The 23,538-nt window shown below is 35.8% G+C and overlaps 2 protein-coding genes across 13 annotated transcripts in view; one reads left to right on the forward strand and one right to left on the reverse strand.

Moving 5' to 3' along the window:
• On the reverse strand, positions 1–2,297 carry LOC106164975 (small ribosomal subunit protein eS6). Its single transcript, XM_013543075.2, has 5 exons — positions 2,133–2,297; positions 1,555–1,686; positions 1,177–1,387; positions 649–798; positions 1–312 (listed from the first exon to the last, which is right to left on the reverse strand). The coding sequence occupies exons 1-5, from the start codon at positions 2,136–2,138 to the stop codon at positions 68–70; spliced, it is 744 nt and encodes a 247-aa protein (XP_013398529.1). The 5' UTR covers positions 2,139–2,297; the 3' UTR covers positions 1–67.
• The window catches only part of LOC106167315 (uncharacterized), a 27,053-nt gene continuing 5,755 nt past the window's right edge, over positions 2,241–23,538 (forward strand). Inside the window, exons 1-33 of one of the 12 annotated variants that reach the window (XM_087001008.1) lie at positions 2,241–2,387; positions 2,614–2,782; positions 3,085–3,389; positions 3,627–3,675; positions 4,170–4,386; positions 4,636–4,700; positions 4,892–5,039; positions 5,352–5,476; positions 6,006–6,093; positions 6,319–6,530; positions 6,682–6,763; positions 7,989–8,074; positions 8,335–8,471; positions 8,748–8,855; positions 9,043–9,126; positions 9,358–10,021; positions 13,995–14,108; positions 14,398–14,520; positions 14,766–14,901; positions 15,430–15,530; positions 15,721–15,856; positions 16,178–16,352; positions 16,695–17,198; positions 17,449–17,727; positions 17,922–18,059; positions 18,352–19,483; positions 20,398–20,491; positions 20,921–21,045; positions 21,414–21,489; positions 21,685–21,885; positions 22,349–22,470; positions 22,645–22,875; positions 23,247–23,360. In XM_087001008.1, the coding sequence (XP_086857134.1) occupies positions 3,231–3,389; positions 3,627–3,675; positions 4,170–4,386; positions 4,636–4,700; positions 4,892–5,039; positions 5,352–5,476; positions 6,006–6,093; positions 6,319–6,530; positions 6,682–6,763; positions 7,989–8,074; positions 8,335–8,471; positions 8,748–8,855; positions 9,043–9,126; positions 9,358–10,021; positions 13,995–14,108; positions 14,398–14,520; positions 14,766–14,901; positions 15,430–15,530; positions 15,721–15,856; positions 16,178–16,352; positions 16,695–17,198; positions 17,449–17,727; positions 17,922–18,059; positions 18,352–19,483; positions 20,398–20,491; positions 20,921–21,045; positions 21,414–21,489; positions 21,685–21,885; positions 22,349–22,470; positions 22,645–22,875; positions 23,247–23,360 (6,025 nt within the window). In that variant the 5' untranslated portion in view covers positions 2,241–2,387; positions 2,614–2,782; positions 3,085–3,230. Of the gene's footprint in view, positions 2,388–2,610; positions 2,783–3,084; positions 3,390–3,626; positions 3,676–4,169; positions 4,387–4,635; positions 4,701–4,891; positions 5,040–5,351; positions 5,477–6,005; positions 6,094–6,318; positions 6,531–6,681; positions 6,764–7,988; positions 8,075–8,334; positions 8,472–8,747; positions 8,856–9,042; positions 9,127–9,357; positions 10,022–13,994; positions 14,109–14,397; positions 14,521–14,765; positions 14,902–15,429; positions 15,531–15,720; positions 15,857–16,177; positions 16,353–16,694; positions 17,199–17,448; positions 17,728–17,921; positions 18,060–18,351; positions 19,484–20,397; positions 20,492–20,920; positions 21,046–21,413; positions 21,490–21,684; positions 21,886–22,348; positions 22,471–22,644; positions 22,876–23,246; positions 23,361–23,538 lie in introns of those variants that run through there. The other 11 variants (XM_087001015.1, XM_087001016.1, XM_087001009.1 and 8 more) reach the window with 11 other exon arrangements.

Consider the following 23,538-nt stretch of genomic DNA (forward strand, 5'->3'; position numbering starts at 1 on the left):
TTTGCTCAGTTTCATTTTTTTAATTTAATATTTTTTACAGTTCTTTTATTTTTTCACATAATGAAATTCATTTTTTTGAAACGGATTCCCTTCCAGAATCTCCTCTGCTTTTTGAAGCAGACCTGCGACGCTCCATTTTCCTTTCCTTGGCTTCTTTCAACCTCTGAGCAAGGAGTTTCTGGTATTCTGCGGCTTCATCTCTCTTCTTAGCAGCTCTTCTTCTCTTGAGTGCCAAGCGATGTCTCTTACGCTGCAGCACCAGAGGAGTAATCAGACGCTGGATCTTGGGGGCCTTTGTTCTGGCCTTTTTACCTACATATAAGGATAAATTGTTATTAATAATAATGATAATAATTTTAAGTCTAAAATCCATTAAAATTTTTCAGTGGACTTTACATAAAATTAAAAACTTAAGCCTTCCTAAATTTCACAATGACATGACTGACTAGTTCCGAAGCTTAAACTCCTTGCACACATACAAGCTGCAGGATAAAAATTTATTTCTCTTGGTGTGATACAAGTTTTATTTTTTGTTTACATCACTGACAAAATTTAGTAAACATGGTTTTCAAGTCACAGTACAGCAGTAATGAAAAGTAAGAGATGAGAAAATAAAACCCACAGCAGTAGATCTAAAATTTTACAAACCTTCTTTTGCTGGTAAAGGACGCCTGACAACATACTGGCGGACATCATCTTCCTTTGTCAAATTGAAAAGCTTGCGGATCTTGCTAGCACGCTTGGGTCCCAAGCGACGAGGGATGGTTTTGTCAGTTAAACCTGGTATATCTTGTTCCCCTAAACAAAATTAAAATAAGAAAGATTAAAAAGCTGTTTCATAATGCTCAGGAAAGAATGTTTCAGTACAAATAGCTATATGAAACTGAAAAACTCAAGTAGGTAATCAAACTAGAACACAGTGACATACGATATAGTTATAAAGGAGAAATGCAGTCAACAGACCCAAGGTAATTTCACCGACTACCTGATTAAGATGCTATGAAAAGCAACTTGCATCTTAAAATTAATTCCCAAAATTGATGTGAAATGGCAAATATCAGAGAGCATGATAAAACTGTTCCTTTTCAGAAGAACATACACAAACAACAGTTACAAATGTACCTTTCTTTCAACATAGGAATGAATAAGGTTTCTTCATGTAAACCTGAGTCTTACCTTTCTTAACAATCACCAAGTTTAAGACGCTAAGGTTAGAATCCACAATGCAACCACGCACAGACTTTCTCTTGCGTTCTCCACTACGGCGCTCACGGTAACAGCTTTGGCCCTTGCCCAAAAGCAGCTTGACACGGCCATTGGTCAAAACCCCCTGCTTCATTGCGAAGCCTTGTTTGTCATTTCCGCCAGAAATTCGAACAACATATCCCTGAATCAAAAATTTGCTGGTATAACAACCATTAAATATCACATTTTTAAATCTTGACATGATGCAGGAGACCTCAGGGATTCTTCTTTATTTATAACATTTATGCTTCTTTTTTGCTTTCAAATTAATGTGAATTGCAATTTAAGAACAACCACCATATAACTCACCTTCCACTCATCTCCCAAACTTTCAGCACTGACTTCAGAAGCCATGCGCTTCTCATAGAAAGCTCGAATTTTCTTCTCATCATCAACTTCAATGAGCTTTTGACAGCCCGTCGCCGGGAAGGATATATTCAACTGAAATAGCAATTCAACACTAAGTAAACATTTGGTTATAGAAAATATCAGTATGTTACATTAGAAATAAGTTTTGATAACTATAAGACTGGTTTTAAATAAGTGAATTAATCAAAACTGATCTAAATTTCAAAGGCAAATTAACATTTCGTTTGCAACATGCTATAGCATCATTATGAAAAAATCCAGAAGGTTGCCTTTTAAAGCAGAAATGGCCAGGTTAAATTGATAATTAAAGATCTCATAACCCATGCTGGATGCTGTAGGTGCAATAACACTGGTACCATCAAGGATACCCGTTAAAGAATCGTCTCCATCTTGTAACTTACAGGGTAATCAGCACATACATAGTGTATCTGGTATAAACTGAGATACCTATGAGAGTCATGAAGAATATTATTTTATAGCATGGCCTTTCAGAAGATGTTCATAACTGGAATTATTACCTTCATTTTCGACGGCCCCTACCAGGACAGTCTTAGGGGTGATAAAGAGGCCGACCAACCTTGAAAGCGCGAGAGGTCACGAGAGCCCAGATTATTGACCAATCAAAAGTCCCACATCCCGCGGCAGGTTTGTGCATGTTATCAACATGTATGAACTTCCCTTTAAATTGGATTAACAACTGTTTTTAGCATACGATGATAGCGATCCTCCAAAACTTGAGTTTGCATCGTTGAAAGGAAATACCATTTCACCAGGTGATTACTGTTTCAATAATTTGTCTATTATATCTGTTTGGTACTAGTAGTAATACTAAATGATTTTTTTCTCTACGTACATGTAGTACATGTACTTCTTAATTATTACTTCTCTGAAAATTACTAGCTGTAGTTGTTGTAGCAATAGTGGCAGCAGCATCTGTAATATGGAAGAGGAGAATTTAGTCGGAGTACTCGTTTCCAATTAACCTATTGTTCTAAGTAGATCGGTCCAACACCTAGTCGCGGGGACTCGCCAAGTGAATGCAATCAAATTAACACGCCTCCTCTTGGCATTGAGCAGAATGCAGCAAAGCTGGTGATTACACGAGTATTTGGGAAGTCCAGTTAAAACACGTGCTGTGCAATGAAACAAAAAAATGAAAATCAAGCAGGTATGTCAGTGAATTAAAAATCCCAGGGCTTTTATAATGCTTTGTGAGAGGAAAAGTTTGAGCTTGGAAATCTCTTTTTAGGTGCTTTTGACATATGCATAAGTTAAGAAAGGTTTGTGCACTAGTGGAGTGTAAAGTGGAAATCAATCCATGTAAAAACTTAGGGGCGGATCCAGAGATTTTTTCTGACAGTCTTCCAAATTATCTTTGTTGATCCATCTTCCATTTTTGACCATCTTCTGACAGAAAAAAAAAAAATAGATACCAGTCAATGTTAACTTGAAAATCTGACTGTCTTCCAGAACACCCAGAAGATGGCCTCAATCTGCCCCTGAAACTGACCTTCCATGAACTATTACATAAAGCTTTGTGGTCTCAAAATGTTTCTGCATACTAGTACTCTCTCATCTGCATGGTGATGGTTTCTAGGGTCAACTTGTAATGTTGAATGGATTTAACAGAGCCATACCTGTCTGAGTCCTCTGAGGCCTGCTTACTTGTCTCCAGCTCCCAAGTGGAAGAGACACAATATGCAGAATATGTGCCCAGCAACATATTTAACAGCTTAGCAATTTTACGGAAGGAAGGATCCATAAACAATAAAGAGGTAAACTAACATAATGCTGAATATCAGTTATTTTTACCTTTTGTGAGGGTCTGTTTTATTTGTAAGGGTCCTTTTTATGATCACCTGACCTTCACAATACATAAATAACCCTTTATAATATATCCTACATACAGTTGAATGGATAGAAAAAGTAATACAATAAAGATTTTATATTAAATGTTTTAAACTATTGTGATTTGATGTTCTTTAATAATCATTATTTTTTGGTTTGTTTAGGATACTTGTAAAGAGCTTGATGCCACTCCTACATCAGAAGCTGAACTTGGTAAGCTTATGATAAGTATGTTTGCTGTACTGTATGTTTGCTCTTCTGTAACATGTTCAACATCCATTGCTCTCAGAAGCTGACAAGCTTACTGTGCAAATTTTTTGTTTTACTTCTACTTAAGGTTTACTATTACATATTGTCTAAAAACAATTGAGCTTGCATTATATTTTTGCACAACATAAGACCATGAAACTTTCGTTTTTGATTTTCTTATAACAAAAGTGAACTTAATTCAGTTGGATGATTGGTTTTCTCTTCAGTTAAGCATGAATCAAAAACATCTAACATTGTGAAATATGTGAATCTAACTAAGTACCATTCACTGTTGCTCAGGATAGTTGCTCACCAAGTAGGTAAAGGCAAAACCATTTTTGTCAGAATACAAATGCACAAGCATTGTTTATAGATGAGTGCTTTTAGTGCACCCCTTATTCAAAGAATGATGCCAGTGTTATTTGAGCACTATTGGGTGTGATTTGATGTCATTTCAGATGGTAACAGGGCTGTAACTCTCACTGGACTTTCTGGTACCATTGGTAACAGAAATGCTGGAATAGGCCAAGGTGGGGAAATGAGTACCAGTGGCTGTGGAGATGATGATCAAATGGAAAGAAATACAAGGGACAATGAAAATGATCGTGGAATAAACAGTGTTGAGGATGAAGAAATTAAATCTGAAGAAAAAAGTGATGTTGAAATCCAAGATGGGTATGGTTTTTTTTAAATTAAAATTGATATCCAAGTGTAACATGTTATATTTTCCTAAGTCAGAACATTTCATGTTGGAACTTTTTTAAATGAGAAAATGATATTTTTGGATTGCCTTTTACGCTTCACTGTCTTAACATCTTACATCAGGAAGGAAACCACTACAAAAGAAGTAATTTGTTTTGGAGCAGTATTCAGCTGATAATGACTTATGTGTCAATATATATATATATTTTTTATATAATTTAGACACCCAGTGGGATTAAGAGCAGCCCAGGCTTGTAATTATAGTCCAGGTAGCACACTGATACAGAGTAAGTTGACATGAAAAACTGCATCCCAAATTTTGCTGGTCTGAAAATGCTTACTTGCATTTTTGTCAAATATGATTTCTTGAATTAAAATGTATATTTCATGTCAAGGTTTTTCACAGTCAAGCAAAATAGATGTGAGGAAGTAGATTTAGACAACTGGTGGGTGTGAAATAAACTGAATGTTTTTAAAGTGACTTTCATCGTTGAAGATATAGTAGAAGCCACCCAAAGTGAGGCAGAGGGTGATCATATAAGTACCATCCTTGCAGCAGAAACAGACAGCAGGGAGGATGAACTTGGAGTACCTTTTCAAAATGGTCACTACAATGGAACACCACAGTAAGATATTTTTATAGATGTTGATTGTTTATTTCATGAGGTAAATTTTATATAACCCAGCTTCTCTATCAAGTGAAAGGGATATCTTAAACTAACCCTGATTAATGCTTAGCAAAACAATTATTTGACAAATACTGTGTGAGCTTGAAATAGTTTTTTGTGTGTTATGAATTTACTTTGCATACAGATAGATCAATCAAATATAATATATGAAAAAAAAGTGGAAATAAGTTTTGGCAATTTCTGTTTTAATGCACGAAGGATAGTAATGAACACAGTTTAATATGTTTATTGTTTTTGATTTGTTACCAGTGCTATAAGTGAGACAGAAAGTGGTGGTATAAGTGATGCCCCAACAGCTGTGGTCAGTGATACGGAGGGTCATGGCCAAGTCTTTGTGAAGAAAACACCTTTGGCCATGAAACCAAGAACACCAGGTATAAACTGTCTAATTTGCTTAACTTGAAAAGTGAAAAATCAGTTATAAGTAGTTTGGTGGTTTATGGTCATAGTGCTTTAAGTAAGGGCTTGAATATTACAAAATATTTTCAGATTTGAGTTATGATAGGACAATCAAAATATTTGTTTACTTTAAGACTGGGTTCCCATACTCAGATCGGTCCTTCTGGATCAACCTAACTCTTTGGGGGTTCAGGTTATATTGCTATCAGCTCAAGAGGCTTAAATGTCTGCCAGGACCTACTGAATCAGCTAGGGCTAAAGATAATTACCCCCTAACAGTTTTACTAGACGTGACAGACGTTTAAGCTGTTTAGTTTGATAGCAATTTAGTGAGACTCCCCAGGGAGATAGATCGATCCAAATATCTGTGGGAATGGTCCCTAAAGCTAATATGAGTAGTCTGAGACAATTAAAAAACATCCTGTAATTAAGGACTTGTTGATTTTTTCCAAGAACAAAAGATAATAATGAATTACCTTGTTTTGGCACCTGTGAATATTACAGGCAGCCCAGAGAAGAGCAGCAGCACTGTGACCACGAGTAACCTCAGTTCCTTCAGCAGCTCTTCCAGTGATGAGAGAGATTGGAACAGGTCATGGTCCATTCTAATATAAGTGGTATTGCGGCTGTTGAGATTGGACACTATTGTCTATTGTTGTCATTACCACCAACTTTTCATTCTTTGATTAGAGGAAAAAATCGTTTGAATAGATTACCAAAAGCCAGTGACTTTGACTGGTTTTAAACAATATATCCTTGTGCTACTTATTTTGATTAGAAAAAATTAGATTTCGAATGATTATCTTTGCTTATTTAGGAAAAATCCAAAACAAAAATCAAAGGGAAATTTTGGCAGTTTGGCCAGTGAAGAACAGTCCAATGTCCATAAAACCACATGGAAACAAGAGCAAGTCTTTATGGCAGAAAAATATGGGAAGCAGGTGGATCATCATGGAGAAGATGAAGTGGAAAATCAAAGCAATTCACAAGAAGATTTGTTCCCATGTAGTCAGAATACAAACCAAAGAGGTACTAACATGGCTTAAACTTCAAAGAAAGTAAAGATACTGTATACAGCATTTCCAGATGACACAACATTTTGATAAAGCATCATTAGTTTTTAAGAAAAATTATCAGTGCTTTTAAAGAGGGATTATTCTTTTGTTTCCGGTGTCCATAGTTGCCACTCCATCAGAATACATGGGTTCCTTACAGTTTTCACAACATGAGGTTCTTGCCATGGACACTTTGGAATCTGACAGGTATTCATGCTGTTTATTGACCATCTTGCAGACCTGTCATCCTAAAGTTATCAGTTAAAAAAATATATTAGTTTTGTATCAGTAAGAAGAATTTGTCTGTGATTGCAATTTTTTATTTGGAAATTTTGCATTGACTTTGATATGGAAGAAATCATTTGTGGTAATCTTTTTAAATAGTATGCTTTAAAGACTCATAATTCAGTTTACACAATGTCTTCAACACTGATCATGCAAAAATGAATTTCCAAAAATTGAGATTGTTTTTGCAGCAGATGAAGTTTCAATGAAAACAACTTAATTCATTCTAAGTCAGTTAATGAACCAGATGAAAAAGAAATTGCCTAAATAGATTATAAAATAGAAGACCTTTGCCCATCAGTTTTATGATGCCTGTTTATGAACCCTATTTGTGTACACAAATTATGTGTTAAGCAAACAAACTTACAATGTACACAAGTGCCAACATGTTTCTTTGATTTTGTGATTTTTACATTAACAGACCCCCATTTATATTTATGCTAGACTCGCCCTTCAAGAAATCGACGCCTTCAAGAAATCGACGAAAACCGGAAGTGCGTGTTTTTTGCACTGTTTTTCCTGTCATGCCCATCGTAAACACTGTGTTGTCAAGTAAAACGAAGCGTCTGATACAAAGTATCAAACGCGGCATTCACGTGCTTGCTTGCGATGCGTTCAGTACACTTTGTTTACACTGACAAGTCGAGGTCAGGAATGCACAATGTTTTCCTATGTAATTACGCAGTTTCAATTTTGATTAGTGAATTTTCTTTTATCTGCATGGTCATTTTCCGAACATTTGTATGAGCCACGAAATATTTCTCATCGGAAAATAACCCAGCAGCTTTCCAAGTAGAAGCGAGTGACGTCATGACGCACTTCCGGTTTTCGTCGAGATCTTGAAGGGATAAGCGTTACGGTTTGCTGCACATTTAAAGCGTTCTGTCTCAAAATGTACTCAACTGCTTGGATTGAAATTTACAGAACTTATTATTCACATGATATCACACATATGTGCTTAATTTGAGAGCTTTAGCTGTTATATGTTTTCTACAGTGCCCATTCAAATTTGAAAAAGAGCTATTTTCCATCGATTTCTTGAAGGGCAAGTCTATATTAAAAAAAAAATTACTTGTCAAATTTATTATTGTCTGTACATGTTCTTTTCATATATCTATTGGTTTCCCTTTTTATTATGTGCATGCAGCCAGTCAGTGAACTACATTCCACCATCTCCCGGAGCTTATGGGTCTGTTCCAGTCATTATACCAAGTTCTCCCACTGCTCTGTCAGGTTAGTAGATGGCAGTGTTGTCTTCACAAGGTTGATAAATGACCAGAGTGAATTAAGTCAAATAATGGCATTTGTATAATGTTTTTAATAAGCATGTTTAGTAGTAAATTTCTTTAAGATAAATCTTTAATGAAGGGTATTGAACAGGATAAGGAATGTTTTAAATAGAGAAGAGAGGAAACAAAATGCTGAAGCCATGTTTAAATTTACTCACTTATTCAAGACATTTAGAGATGCGAATGTTATACTTGTATAAATAGATGATGAAACAGAAACAGCAACAGGTCTGGATTTGTCCTTAGCTAATTTGTCAAGCCTTCAGAAAATAAGACATTCAAGATCAAGGTCATTGGAGCAGAATCCTGTGGCTGATGCTCTTGACACCACTTTAATTTCAGTAAGTTATGCCATTTCTGATTGTGTGAGATATCACTTAAAATTTTAATTACATTGTGCCTAGAAAACGTAAATATATAAGGCTGTCTCTCAAATTGACACCGGCTCTTGAAATATTTTTTCATGTATGTAGCTTTGGCTTAGTGCCTTTAAAAACAATACAAATAGCCTTGCTTGTTTACATAGTTACTAGGCCAATTCTATGAAAACTGAATGTTGAGATTTGTGTTCTTTTTAGAAGGTATGAATAGCTGATTTGCATTTGCTTTCCTTTTAGACACTGGATGAGAATCACAGGCGTGTGGTCAGCCGCTGCCAAACAGACAAAAGTAAAGGAAGTAGTGCATCTGGAGAAAGCTACAGACATGATTCAGGAAATATGGGGGTAAAATTTATAATTACTCATGTTTATTTTATTTTATTTTATTTCATTATTGGGTAGATTGTCATGTACTTGAATTAATTATTTAATCTTAATGTCTCTTCTTATACTTTGATATCAGTAAAATATTTAGGATGATTGTGTATGTTTATATGTATGTATGTGCCCACAATTGTTAATTCTGTTCTAGCATTGTCCATCTTCTTTCCCTGTGGACATTGTTAGTATAGATGATGGACAGGAAGAAAGCATCATAGTGTTACAACAGAAAGAGGTATGTTGGAGGAGCCTCCAACAAAAGATGAAAAAAAAAAGACATCTAGAAGTTGGGTTTATTTCCTTCCATGATCATACATTCATAGTGTTTCAGTCCCAATATAAGACCAGTCAATGAATGTAGTGCTGTTTAGTTTAGATTTAACAGAACCTCACCTCTTCACCCCACCACTCCTTAAACCTCTTACCAGGTAGACTGTTATTCTTAATTTTGATCTGTACTTTGCAGTATGTGATGGAGCCTACCTTGAGAGAAGATGCAGTTACACCAGACAGCCAGTGTCCAAGAAAACCAAACCAGACAGGGAAATCTAACACCCCAAGAAAACTTTTTGAGAATGATATGACTGTTGCAACAAAGAAACTACAAACTGATATAAGAGGTGAAATACCAAACACCAGAATTAACAATCAACATGAGTGCAGAGTACAGACCAAACATGGTATGTCAAAAAACAATGAAAGTTCTGCTGACAGCAAAAAAGAAATTGTAGCATCACAGCCATCTTTAGTTGCAGGAAATTCTGGATTTGACCGTGGTGTTATACTGGAGCAACATCACCAGGGCAAGAGGTATGGAGCAAAACAGCACACTGATAACATTGTCCATGTGCAAGTAGCAGAGGGTTCAAATAGGGAAATACAAGATTCAGGACATCAGCATGAAGTGGTTAGCTATTCAGATAGAAAATCGTCTCATATTGGCAAATTTGCTTTAACAGAAAGTGTGCACCTTCATTTAAGTGCTACTGAAAGGAAGGACATTTATGAACAATCCATGGTAGAGAGTCTGCCAGAGAACTGTCCAGTTTATAAGATTGCTAGAGAAGAAGATGCTAGTATTACTATTTTGGAAGAGGAAAGTCGGCCATCAGCCATACAAGGTTGTCATGGTAAGGTTTTAGATTTTTCAGCATACAAATTTTCTGTGATGTTTAGGGCAGAATTTATGTGATTCAATGCATTATAACATTTGACTGAAGCAGAGTTTCAGAACAAGTCATAGGAAGAGTATTTTGTAATTTAAAGGCATAATAACTCTTTGTATGAGACCTATATTTCACAATAAAAAACTTGTGAATAACTCATAGAAATATAATATATTCTGTTTTACCACAAAAACAGCAGTTATAGCTTTTATTCTGATATTTGAACTTGTCTTTAGACCACGTGACCTCCATTGATTTCTATACTCTGTTAAAATCTCTTAAGAGATTTTAACAAAAAACCAAACTTTTTAGAAAAAAACCAGGGACTAACTTTGAATGTAAAAATGGATTCATTAACCATTGGTAAGTATGGGAAAATTGTTGTTTACTCCAGGAAAATTCATTTTTTGGCCGAAACGAAGAGTTATTATTGCTTTAAGTTTATTCAAGAATATTAAAATAATCCATATTTCTACATAAAGCTTCCCATTTTACAAGTCGGGTTCATATAATAATAATAATAATATTTATTTCTTCAAACCGCACTACACTACCGTCTCAATGCTGTTTACAGGTAAAATTATCAGGATTACAACTAGACATATATATAATAAAAGCTAAGGTTAAAAATAATTAAAATAATTAAAGCTGGTTAAAATAGTAATGGTCTGAACAATAAAACTTTTTTTCTGATAAAATGAGAAAATATTAATTAAAATACTGTGCAAATAATGTTTTAAAATCTTTTTTAAAAACCTCAACACTATCAATAGTCCCAATGTGTGAGGGTAATTGATTCCATAAAATTGGTGCTGAAATAGAAAATGCCCTGTGGCCGTAGGTTTTGGTTGTTTTTTTATTATCATTTCTGATAAAACAAGGAGTGGAGGTGGATCTGGTAGACCTGGTGAGACTGGGTGTACTTGGATGTAGCATCAAGTTAAAATATGAGAGACATTCTCCTCTGGTGAATTTAAAAACAAACAACAGTAATTTAAAAACAATTCTCTGTCATACAGGAAGCCAATGTAGTTTGAATAAAATGGGTGAAATGTTTGATCTGAGAGGGATTTAGTCAGTAGTCGTGCTGCAGCATTTTGGACAGATTGCAATTTTTCAATTTGGTAGGTAGGAAGACCATACAGTAGACTGTTTCCATAGTCAAGATGTGAAGTTATAAAGGCAGGGACAAGCCTCTCCATTTGACTTTTATCAAGGATGTGGGATAGTTTGGAAAATTTTTTAAGACCATAGAAAGCGGCTTTGCATTTTTACTGATGTCGGCAGCCATATCGCACCTATTATCAAAAATTACTCCAAGGTTTTTAACCTCATCTTTTACTGTGACTGTACTGTTTCCAATTTCTAATAGTTCTAGTTTTTCCGCATCCTTAGAAAAACGAGAAGTAAAGTGAACAACTTCTGTTTTGCCATCATTGAAGACAAGTGAATTGGCATTAAGCCATTGACTCAACTGAATATGAAAGCTTTATTAGACCAACTTTTTTTTTTTTAATATTTCACTTTTCACCAAACGGTAGGGGAAACCAGGGCTAGTTGGCCCAGTTAGACACTTTTGGCCTTAGAGCCAACTAGGAATGAGTTAGAGTAACAAATCCGGTTTCAAAGTAAGCCCCATGAAATTAGCTATGTATGCAATGTCATTATTTTTCAAATGTAAAGCATGGCTCACAATTTGAAAAAAAAACAAAAAACCCCAACTGACCTCAAGGGGACCAATGACGTCAGATGGGGCAAACTTCCCCCGCCACGGGGCAAGTTGGCCCCATGGTCGGGGCAAGTTGGACCCCTATACGAAAATGAAGTAAGTATCCCCTGTAAACGCCTTGAAATACATTTTTACACATTTTCAATTTATTAGATTGATTTTTGAGTCTTTGATAAACAAATGGTTCAAATGAGGCAGATTTATTGAGATTTCCCTCCATCACATTGTATATGTTGCAAGAACCAAAATATGTATCAATAAAATTTGTTTTAATTGAGAATAAATTAATAATGGTATAAAGCAGGTTTTTGAATGATAATGCGCAAAGAATAGTGGGTAATATGGGGTCCAACTTGCCCCGAGCCAAGGGGGCCAACTAGCCCCAGGTGCACAATTTTTAGATTTGAGAATTGCAGTTGTTTATGGTGCAAGAATGGACTACATTAATACAATTTAGTAAATTTTGAAACAATTAGCTTTAGTTTGATACCCTATACATATACTTTATTTGATCAAAAGTCTATGAAAATAGATTTTTAAATCTTTTGAAAAAAATTACTTTTAGGTGCAAAACCCATTAAATTTAGCCATACCGCCTAAGTAAAACTTTTTAACTTCTGACACTTCCTTAGCATTGTAGGCTACTGTCACTTTACTAAATGATGTGATCAATTTTTTTCACCCTGTAGTTACTTTTTCATACATAGATGGGGTGCCAACTTACCCTGGGGTCCAACTAACCCCGGTTTTCAAGGTGTCACTTTGAACCCCAATGAAAATAAAGCCCCTGTTACATTTTCTGAATTTTAACAATATTTTTAGAGTATTTTCTATGTAGCATTTCAAATTTTAAAAAATTGGTGAAAAGGCAGTAAAAGGCACACAATGAAGGATTTTTAATGGATTCTAAGTGCGTGGATGGCTTCTAGTTGAACTTATGAGGCCAAGTAAAATTTTTAAAGCATTTAAATGACTGATTATAAGAATGATCAATATCACAACAACCTTCTTCTGTCTTTTTCCATAACTTTATTTTTGAGTGCATCTCCATTGGTGCAATTTAAGAAATATTTGACAAAATCAATGTCTTGTCATTACTAGTATAAATCTGTAATAGGGGTAAGTGTCTTGTCTGATTGAAATTTTATTTGGACTAGTGGTCTGAATGGCTGATAAGCTGAAAACTTAAGCTGAAAATAAGATGCACAGACTGAATGTACCCCCCCCCCCCCAACATACACACACTTATGCGTACACATACAAACACACATTCTCTCTCCCATGTTTCTCTGTTGTAGTTTAATTACGATGCTGAACATTGTTCAAATAGGCTATGATCAGAATAGACTTGTCAGAAATAATACAGCTGTTTAGTATCAGCACCTTACACAAATATGGACAACAATCACGTGACTGGTACGTGCCTGTACCTGCCAACAAGCTTGTTACACCTGGTCTTCACGACATGCCTAGACAAGAGGGTTTATCAAAGAGGACCAGTTTTATAGGGGGATGAATTAAGAATTTAAAAAAATGCTAGTATAACAGGTTTAAGTTCTAAAAAAATGTCATTGCTTTTTAGCACATTTTTAATACTAGATCAACCTTAGATTTAGGGATAGATTGATATACATATTTTCACTGTTAATGCATGTGTATCCTGCTGTACCCAATTATTAGAATAGTACAGTATTAGTTGGTCCAAGATGACCGTTGGTTTATTGTGTTCTTCCACTTTCTGTGTTTGAATGTTTTCGATGGCAATGCTGGCTTTAAAATTCTCTGTTGATTTGCAAGGTAAGTACTAATATATGTAGAGCACTGGCAACTGTCATTGTATCAGTATTTTTATTTTATAATTATATAATATTTTGAGAAGGCATTGATAGATAAGTGGCAATAAAGTAAAATGGTTCATAGATAACTGAAGATAGGTGTTGTGATGTTGTGAAAGATGTGGTGTAATATGGTAATGGCAGATAGTGTATATTTAATCATAAAAGTAAAACATTCTTATTGAGTGAAAAGCTGGCTGCCCTATAATTGTATTCGGTACAGTAAAAGTACCACAAATGCTACAGAAATTATAATTAAACCCACTGAAAAGATCAAGTCATTGCTGTAATTCTTATGCATTGTGTAACAAATAGCTATAACAGAAAATGTAAAGATCTTTTTATATGTGATTTATTTCTCATATTCCATAAGATGTAGCAGCAGAGACTGCAGAGGACTGGTCTCTCCATTTAACCCCATCTCAAGGCAGTACTTCACAGTACACTCTGGCATTGAGTGAAGCCACAAGAGGGGCCAACCCCAGGGGTATGATATAACTTTGAACGTCAGAGACTGCTATCTAGAAAAGAAGTATTTGTAAATATTGTAAAGATACAAAATCTGCAATGGCTTTAAAATAATAAAGTATTGAAAATGCTTTAAGGTGACTTAGATTTTAAGATGGTGAAGTATAATTGAAATATTAGAGATTTAAGTTGAAGATTACTTAAGAAAAGCTTTTATTTAAACTTCTACATCACACTACTAAAACTTAAGCAAAATTAAATAAAGGATCACCGATTAAAGAAAACTTTCTGTTATTTGTATATTTCAGAAGTTAGGAAGAAAAAAGATAGACCTTGCATTAAGGATACACCAAAGCATTATCTCTCAGAAGAGTCCAAGAAGAGCAACAGACCCACATCAGCAATGTCTACATCCTCTGAAGCCTCTGGAGGTTGACACATTTTCTCTTTTCTCCTTTTCATTATTATTATCAGATTTTAAGTGCTTATAATTTTCTGTTTGTCACAAGGTGAATGTTGACAAACATTTGGTACATTGTATCTCCCAGGGCTTAAACATTTAGTTCTAGTGGTGCAAAGTATTTATATGTTATATTATTTGTTTGTCTAAAAACCATTATTGTTCATATTCTTGTTTGTTCCTATTTTACTGGTTTGTGCTTTATTTTTCTGACAGCATTTCGTCTCAGTATGCCAGAAATACTACCTGACACACCTGATGTTCAAAGACATGAAGATGAAGAACAGGTTGGACAGCAAAGTCAGAAAGTTTCAGACTTATCTTCAAAAGTAAATGCCAGGCAAAAAGAAAGGTATTATTGTTTAACTTTTTATTATTATCATTGTTATTCTTCAGATTTTTAAAATCTTTACCAAATTTATTGAAATTCTTTTTAATTGTAAGGTTTTGATTGTGATTTGTCTCTTTGCTTGTCTCTTTATTTTTTAAGTAAAGAATAATTCTGTTTTCAATGTATTTCTGTTAACATATTATATTTGGATTGTCTGGGGGGTTTCTTCACATGCCTCAGGTTGAGTGAACAGTTTACATGCATGCTGTGCATTTTCACTTTACACTTTGCAGAAAAAAAATGTAATTTGTGATCTGCAAGTGAAATAACATAATGTAAAAATATGCAATATTTTTGGTAGATAGTTTTTGCATAATATAGAGTTTTTGAAATAGTATACTTTCACCAAGCAATATTGTTATATCCTTTAAAAATCTAAATATTATGCTTGAAAAAATGCATGCTATCATTACACAATAGGTCCCCATACATTTTGAATGGTAGCAGGTTAAGATATGACACTCACATTGACACATGGTATTATTGCAGGATTTTGGCTGAAAGAAAACCAGAGGGGCCAACTTTAACCTTGAATATGATTCACACCCAATCAGAAAATTCTGAAGATGTGACTGAATTTATGGTGGAACGTAAGAAGTTGATATGTATTTATAACCCAAAGATACCAGATCGTGATATAGTTAAACTTGGTAGCTTTTTTTACAACCATGAGACCTTAAAACTGGAGATAATAAGATTACTTTCAAGTTTCAGATGATATAATTTCCCCCCACCCCCCAATGACCATATTTACAGTCATCAATGTTTTTCATCATTCAGGTCCGGATATTGGCAGCAATTCTGTGAGCAGTAACCACAGTGTTGAAACACCAGTCTCCATGTTCACCAGAGTGAAAGAGGCTGTCATATCAGGAGGGCATGCTACTTGTCCTCGGTCAACAACTTTGTCAGAAAGGTTTGGAGTTATTCAGTTCGTGTCATACTGTACAAATAAAACAGAAGTAGCTGTTGGGCTTTCACTTATTTGTCTTAAGCAAAATAGTTGGAAAAGAATCTGGTAAAATTAAGTTAGCAATATTGGAAAAATGGGTTGAAAAAGACCTGACCTGTTTTCAATATTATATGTTAATCATATTACTTACTTTTTTTAATATGATATATTTGATATGGAATTGATTCTGAAATGATTCAGGGGTATGCAGAATTTACAATTCATAAGAACCAGCCAAATTGCAGTCTATTGACCAATGTTATATTTATTATTTCATTATTTCAGTGAGCTTGATCTTTTTGCATATGTGTCACAAGATAGCCCTCACCAACAACAGATGTCTGTACCAAGATCTGATCAGCTGAGATCAAGGCAGAGGAGAGAACAGGATTGTGACGGAGCTCAAGGAACTGTGCAGAAGACAAATCAAGCACCTGTACTTCAAGAAGAGCAAAAGAGGGTTGGTATAGAAAATTCCTGGCTTTTCAGCATACTGGCCTGCATAAGGCTTTAGAAGGTTCCATCTTTTGGAGGATTTCTGTTCTTTGTGCATGAAATGATTTTTAGAAAGTTACTGAATTTTGTAGGAAATGATGATATTGAAGTGATTGGATGTCAAACTAATGGCCAAACATTTATTAAAGGCTTATTTCAGAACACTAGTTTGAAGTTGCTGATTGTCTTAAGTTGTCAGTATATGTGCCCTCTTAAATCTGCTAGATCATTGGGAAATTGGCATCATTGTGATTGATGTTTTCCTGTGCTAAAACTCTGTGACTGTGAAAAATGTGATTGTTTACAGGATGACACTGAAGATCAGCAGTGCACCAAAATATCCAGTGAGAAGTCTCGTTCACCTCTCAAGTCATCAGCAGAGTTAACTGCCACAGGGGAGTTTAAAGTTCAAAAGACAGACTACTCTAGGGAAACAAAGAGTAAATCACAAGGCCAAAGAAAAAGAAGATTTAGAAAAAGACACAAAGATAAACCAGAACTGAGACATGTGAATGCAGAGAGATACGATACAAGCCATGTTGTTGTCACTGGTGATAGCAATAGCAAATCACAAAGCCGACTTTATGATTGTGAAACACAGTCATATGATTGGCAGAAAGAACTAGCTGAGCAGAATCAGAATAACCAGAGTGACACACAGCAAGACGCACAGATAATAGAAGACAATCAGCTGAATGTGCATGACCCATTTGAATTTAGAATGTCTCAGTCACAACGCGACAGACAGTCTCTGAAGAGCTTGACTTTGGGAAGAGAGGCTAGGAAGAGAAAGGCAACAGCACTACAAAAGGTAGGAATGTTAGAATATAAATTAAAATTGTTTCTCATCAAAAGGACGATATTGGTGTTATTGCTATGTAATATATGTAATGAGCTGTAAGTTTTCACTATTTTTCCATCAAATCACTGCATTTTTATTTTTAAATACTTGACAAACTAATGAAATGTCCCCATTCCTTCAAATTGGTATTTCAAATGTGATGCAAACATTGATACTTTGATATACACATAAAGTCCAAAGCTCATTTTGTTATCTTAAGGAGGAACAAACATTCAGTAATTCAGTGTCTACAAAAAGAAAAAGTGGAGCTAAAGGAAAAAGTGAAAGTATAGCAGGCAGTCATTTCAATAAAACCCAAGCACGGCAGCGGCCAAGGTCACAAGATGTAAAGGAAGGTCAGGATGATGTGTCTCAGGGAAATAGCAACCAAAATGGCAGAGAAGCCCAAGGTAGGAAGAGACCCCATTCAGAAGCTGGCCCAAGTAAAGATGGTTCTTCTGGAGAACAGCAAGGACAGGGAGATGGCAACAAGGAAAAGGCAAGTTTGGTCTTTCTTGTACAAGGTCAAAACCCTTTCAGTTTTGGTACTGATGATGTCTCATTACAATCGTGAATTAGAAATACAAAGTTGCTGTTACTGTTTCAAAAAAAGACTTTTACTCTAAATAAAAGTGAACTATATTTTGTCATTGAAAGTCAAGTCTCAAATTTATAGCTTCTCCTTCCTTTCAGCCACCTATACAAGGCGGAACAGATGAACCTCCACAGAAAATAATCAGAACTGTTGTGGAAGAAATAGTTACTGTCAGAAGGATTATTACAGAGGAAATAGTCATTGGGGGACGAGTGGTCAAGAAAACAACCAGAGAAGTAAGTATAATGTATTTTACTCTGATTTTGTTTGTCTTACACTCATATGTTAGAAGCTGTGTAGTTTTTTCAAAGCAGGTGGCTGATGAAGATATTATGTTCACAAATGATATGTGATAAAGATGTGACCATATTTAATGTTGTCCAGACTAGTTTAAAGTCTGGAAAAAATATTCAGCACCCATCAGTTTGCCCGTTTCTCTCATTTTACCTATTGCCTCTTACAGTCACCTATAATGCATGTATGTATGATTATATATAAACATATATGATGATAATCTCTGTAAACCAGGAAAAAGAAGAACCAGTTGTAAGATCAAGTCCGGGCAGCATGTCCACTATCTCTCCATCAAGGACTGTTAGTTCCTTGACTTCTGGTGACCTGGGTGATGTGAGCAGTTTGTCTAAGACCACCAGCATCAGTACTACTGGGGGCAGCAGCCTGAGCAAGTCCGCCAGTAATGTGACCAGTCCTAGCTCTGGTCGAGAGAGTCCAAGCAGGTTTGGGTCAAGGGAAAATAGGTCAGCAGGGATGCTCCAGCCACCACAACCACCCCAGACATCTTCAAAAAATGATAATGAAGACAACACTCAAGGTGATGGGAATATACAGCCTGGTATTGTGAGTGCTTCTGGAAACCAAACCAGAGCTAAGAGTGTGGCCTCTAATCAGACTGGTGGCCATGAGGGAGATGATGAGCTGACACAACAAATTAGCACTGGAGTGGTTAGTTTAGACCATGATAGAGCTCCAAGTGCAGATCTGTTACCTTCGCATGTCCATACACCTGTTACAGATGAGAGAACTGGATCTTTACAAAGAACGGTAGATTCTTTCCTAAGTCCAGCTCCACCTAGACCCTCTCCCACAGAAACGGTCATTCTTGATAGGACACATAGCTCGGAAAAGTCCCTTAATAAATCTTCTAACAGTAGCGCTGCTAGCTTGAAACATTCTGAATCTCTTTTTACCAGTCCTGAATTGGTGCAGCGTCAGAATATTGAAAAGCAGACCAGCAACAGCAGTGAGATTATACAGGCAGGTCAAAGAACCTCCAGTACTTCCAGTGCAAAATGTTCACAGTCTTTGTTCACAAGTCCAGAATTAAAAAAGAAGTCATCCACTGCTTCCACAAGCACTACCAGCACCAGTACTGTGATGTCTGAAAGGGGCGAGAGTATAGATGACACTGTATTTACTAAACCTCAAGCAGACACTGTCAGAAAAAAACAGCTTAGTATTAAAGATACAGAAACCTCCATTGCCAAAGACAACATTGTCCATGCAGAAGCCTCTGAGAACACTTTATCTCCTGTAAAGGTATCTGAAAGGCCAAAAAGGTTTTCATCATCTTCAGGAAACTCTGGAAGCAAAACAGATGATGGATTGACCAGAAGGAGTAATAGAAAGGGAACAATTTCAGGTAATTTTAATTAGTACCACCAGCGTGTACGCTGGCGGTACTCATGGTTTTAGTCCCGACCCGTGTTGTACGGCTCTGTTGGCTCCGCAAGGCGTCGTGGGATACAAGTCACCGTTACCACTTCTCCTCCTAGTTATATATATATATATATATATATAGAGAGAGAGAGAGAGAGAGAGAGAGAGAGAGAGAGAGAGAGAGTCATTAGTCTATTTCTCATTTTCCTTTTTTTGGAAGCCTACGCAAAAGCATGTCACATTCATTTTAAGTAGTGAAATTACTACTGACAGACCAAAATTTACATTTTTAATTGTGAATGCTAAAACTATGCTTGGCTTAGATGAAGTGAGTTAAAAATTACCATTGCAAATATAAATCTATGATGTATGATTGAGTTTGGAATTTGCTGATGTGAAAGTTTCTGTCCCCATAAAATTGTACTTTTGGGGCCAAAATCTCATGTGCTGCCCCAGTGTTTTAAGGTGTATTCAGTACCAGTTGATCCCTGGACTCACTACCTATAGTCCGTGGATCAAATATGGCGTGACTCACTTAAAAGCATGCCGAGATTGAATTGCTCTGTCCATGCTGGGATGGTGTGCATGGGAGGCGGGAATCCATTGTTAGGTACACACCATATTTGATCTGTGGACTAGTTAGTCTGGGAATCAACTTGGTTGGGAATGCAGCCGTATTTTATTTTGATCAGATATAATTGATGATAAATATACAAAAACAGGTTTCATGGCTTTAAAGTGGTCATACGAGAGCCTGTTCCTAAAAGTGTTGAAATTTCTGTTACAGTTTAAAGTAAGGGGTATTTAGATGAAGTTTTAAGTAATGGATATTTAGATGAACTTGCCCTCATTTTAATATGTGTCATGGAGTATAATTACATTTCTTGACCACTGCAGGTCAATCCAAAATGCCTACCAAGCAGGATGTACAAAGAAAGGAAATTCCAGAAGAACCAGAGAGCAGAAGCCAAATCAGAGATAGTAGCACAAGGTTGGTATATTTTCTTGTTGTCCTGAAAACAAAAATGTAAATTGGCTATGCAGTCCTGAAAATAATGAAATTACTCTGATTTAGGGCAGTGATAAGTATTTATTAGCCATTGTTGGGCTGGAGTATGGGATTCATAGTGGTTTAAGTTGTGTTCTATCAGGACCTACAGGTAGTATGGGGTGACAATTTGTGCTCAATGTAATATATTTGTCTGATCCAATTTTTTTTTTTTAAATTGCAAATTCAAAATTTTACCCCAGTAAATAGTACGTAAGAGTAAAAATATGACATATTACTTCTTGACAAAATAAAACTGCAACAGACTATTTTTAACAATTGGCAGAGCTTGTACTGCACTGTCATTCATAATCCATGTATGTGAATAAGTGACACAGAAAACCTAAATGTTGCATTATGAATTGTTTTCAGCCCAGTGATTCCACTGCAGTCCCTGTTAGAATCTGGCTCCAGGTCTTCTGCACTCAGGCCAGATCTTCTAGACACTAATATTCCTGGTTCTGAGTTTGAAGGGGGGCATAGAACTTTAGAAACAGGTAAGTAACATTTGTCAGAGATAAAGTATACAAACAGACAACTTCCGGTCAAAATTGACTTTCAGAAGTTCTGAGCACCTCCATTTCATGAATTTCGGCCAGAACGATCTTTTCCCAAATTTAATTATTTTCTACTGTTCGAAATTCATGGCACATTACCGTAAGTATGTTTCAGATTGCAGTCTTGGATATGAAAAATATGTTACTGTTATTTTTGGGGTAAAAACTGTATTATGCTTGTTGCTATGGCTGATAACATTATTACTGTTGAAAATTACAGAAGTTCAAAGAATAATTACAGTAGGATTTTGCATTTGCTGAAACATTTAAAAAAAAGCATGTGATGGCTGTATGATATTTTCTTTTAGGAACAAATGTTTTGGCTAGGTGGAAGGATGGATTCTTCTATCCAGGAGTTTTTATTTCTGTTGAGAAGAATGGAAAGTAAGATTTGTGTGTGGTTCATTTAATTTAATATTTTTTATTATTAGTCAATGATAAAATGAAAAATTTGTTATAATATTTTTAAACATATTCCCAAAAGAATGTTGGGCATTTTGAATTTTTTCGCCTTATAAAATTTACTAAGTTACATATCCAACCAAATAATTATTAATCAGTATTAATCTCTGGTGGCAGGTACCTTGTATACTTTGATGATGAAGACCAGCGTCAGGTGAAAGCAGCAGATCTCATAGTCAATCCAGAGCTGCCAGTTGGCTTAAGTGTCATGGCATTGTCGGTTGATGGATATTTTGATTCCGCCATCATCTGTGAAGTTGACCAGAGGAAAGACCAGACACATTACCTGGTTGAGCTTGATGATGGGAAGAAGAAAAGGTTGGTTTCTCCAGGAAGGAGTTTTGAAATGTGTGTTATTGATTTAATTGTTGATTACTGCATAGGTTAAAACCTAAGCCTCAAAAAATAATGGTCATGAGTTAGCGCATGACATTATTATGTGATTATACAAAATGAACTTGTTTAATGATGTTCCCCAAAGAAAGAAAAAAATCCTATTTCCTTTATTGAAATGCAGCATAAGAGCAAAGGACAGGTGCAGAAACGGATTTTGTACAGCACAGCAGCATTATTTATGTAGATGCAACATCCCTGGCATTATTTTTTCTTCTTCAAGTGTCAGGGTTGGTGCAGGCATTGACCATCATGGCCCTCCAGTTTACACCATTTTCAGTCAATTGGAGGAGCTCGTTGTTGGACAGTTGTTGATTTGTTGTAAAGGCATTACTAGTATTTATAAAATAAGTCCAAGTTGGCTGACAAATCTTAATTTATTTTGTAGATTGACCAAATCCAGCATAATTCTGAGTGTAGACCAGGCTGCTTTGTTACCATGTGTCAATAGGCCAGAGACTTGTCCTCCTCCAGCTACTGCTGCAGCTCATCTGGGAGATGTTAGCCTGGGTAAGTCTCAGAATAAAGATTCTCAACAAATCTAGTTATTCTTCATCAGCATGGGGGAGGGGGTGATACATTAAGACATTTTAGTCACACTTGCTTTACTTTTCCTTTAATGTCACATGAAAACTTTGCCATTTAAAAAAAAAAGGGAGGCTGAAAGGTTTTTGGTTTTTCCAGATAATTTGATTGAAGGCAAGCGAAAAAGATCCTCAAAAACAGGAGAGCAGTCTGCTGTAGCTGGTACTGCCACCGAACCAGCTGATACGAGCACTTCTACCAATAGCAGCAAAGGGAAACAGCTGGCATCACAGGGTAAAAAGGGCCAGAAAAGGAAGTTTTCCCACTTGGAACCAAAGGCTACCAGCACTCCAACACCTAAAAGAATGGCCTCTAGGTTAATTGAGGAAGGTATAAATTACATTTTTTCTATTCATTCTAAATATTCATTGTAGCCTCTATGTGATGTCACTATTCGCAATACGCGATGCTTTCGAGTTACGTTGCCCAGGTTCACTGTAAGCTAACGGTATAAAAACATTTCAGCTTGTGTTTTATAATTATCATATATCATATGATACAATTTTTGGTTGTAAACATGATTTACCTATCCATCCTTCCTGCTTGTACTGAATTGAAAGGAAATAATGAAATGCAACCCTGTGACATTTCTTTAAGTTATACTATTTGAGTATTTCTACCATCTACTTTATGGTTTTATTTTGGTAGGGTTTAGAGACAATAATTTAACATGGCTATGTGCATATACCCTATATTTTTAGAACATCCTGGAACAAGCAGATCTAACATGGAAATCGAGACTGAATTTGATTTGTTTGCCAACGTAGAGCAGTCCCCTGTGACTGTCAGACGTTCACCTAGGAAAGCCAGAGCTGGTAAGAAAAAATATAACAAAATGCTACGATAAAAAAATGAAAGATTACATCAGATAGCAGTTCAAAAGAATTTAAGGGTAACTCGGCCTACATGAGACATGAATCAGAAGGTTGTCACATGCTGTATCAAGGTGTACAGGCTGTTTGGTTTGTTGTAACCTGAAATGTTTTTTTAAAT

Source organism: Lingula anatina, chromosome 1 (assembly GCF_051362555.1).
Source record: "Lingula anatina isolate TDL-2025a chromosome 1, LinAna3.0, whole genome shotgun sequence".
NCBI lineage: Eukaryota > Metazoa > Brachiopoda > Lingulata > Lingulida > Lingulidae > Lingula > Lingula anatina.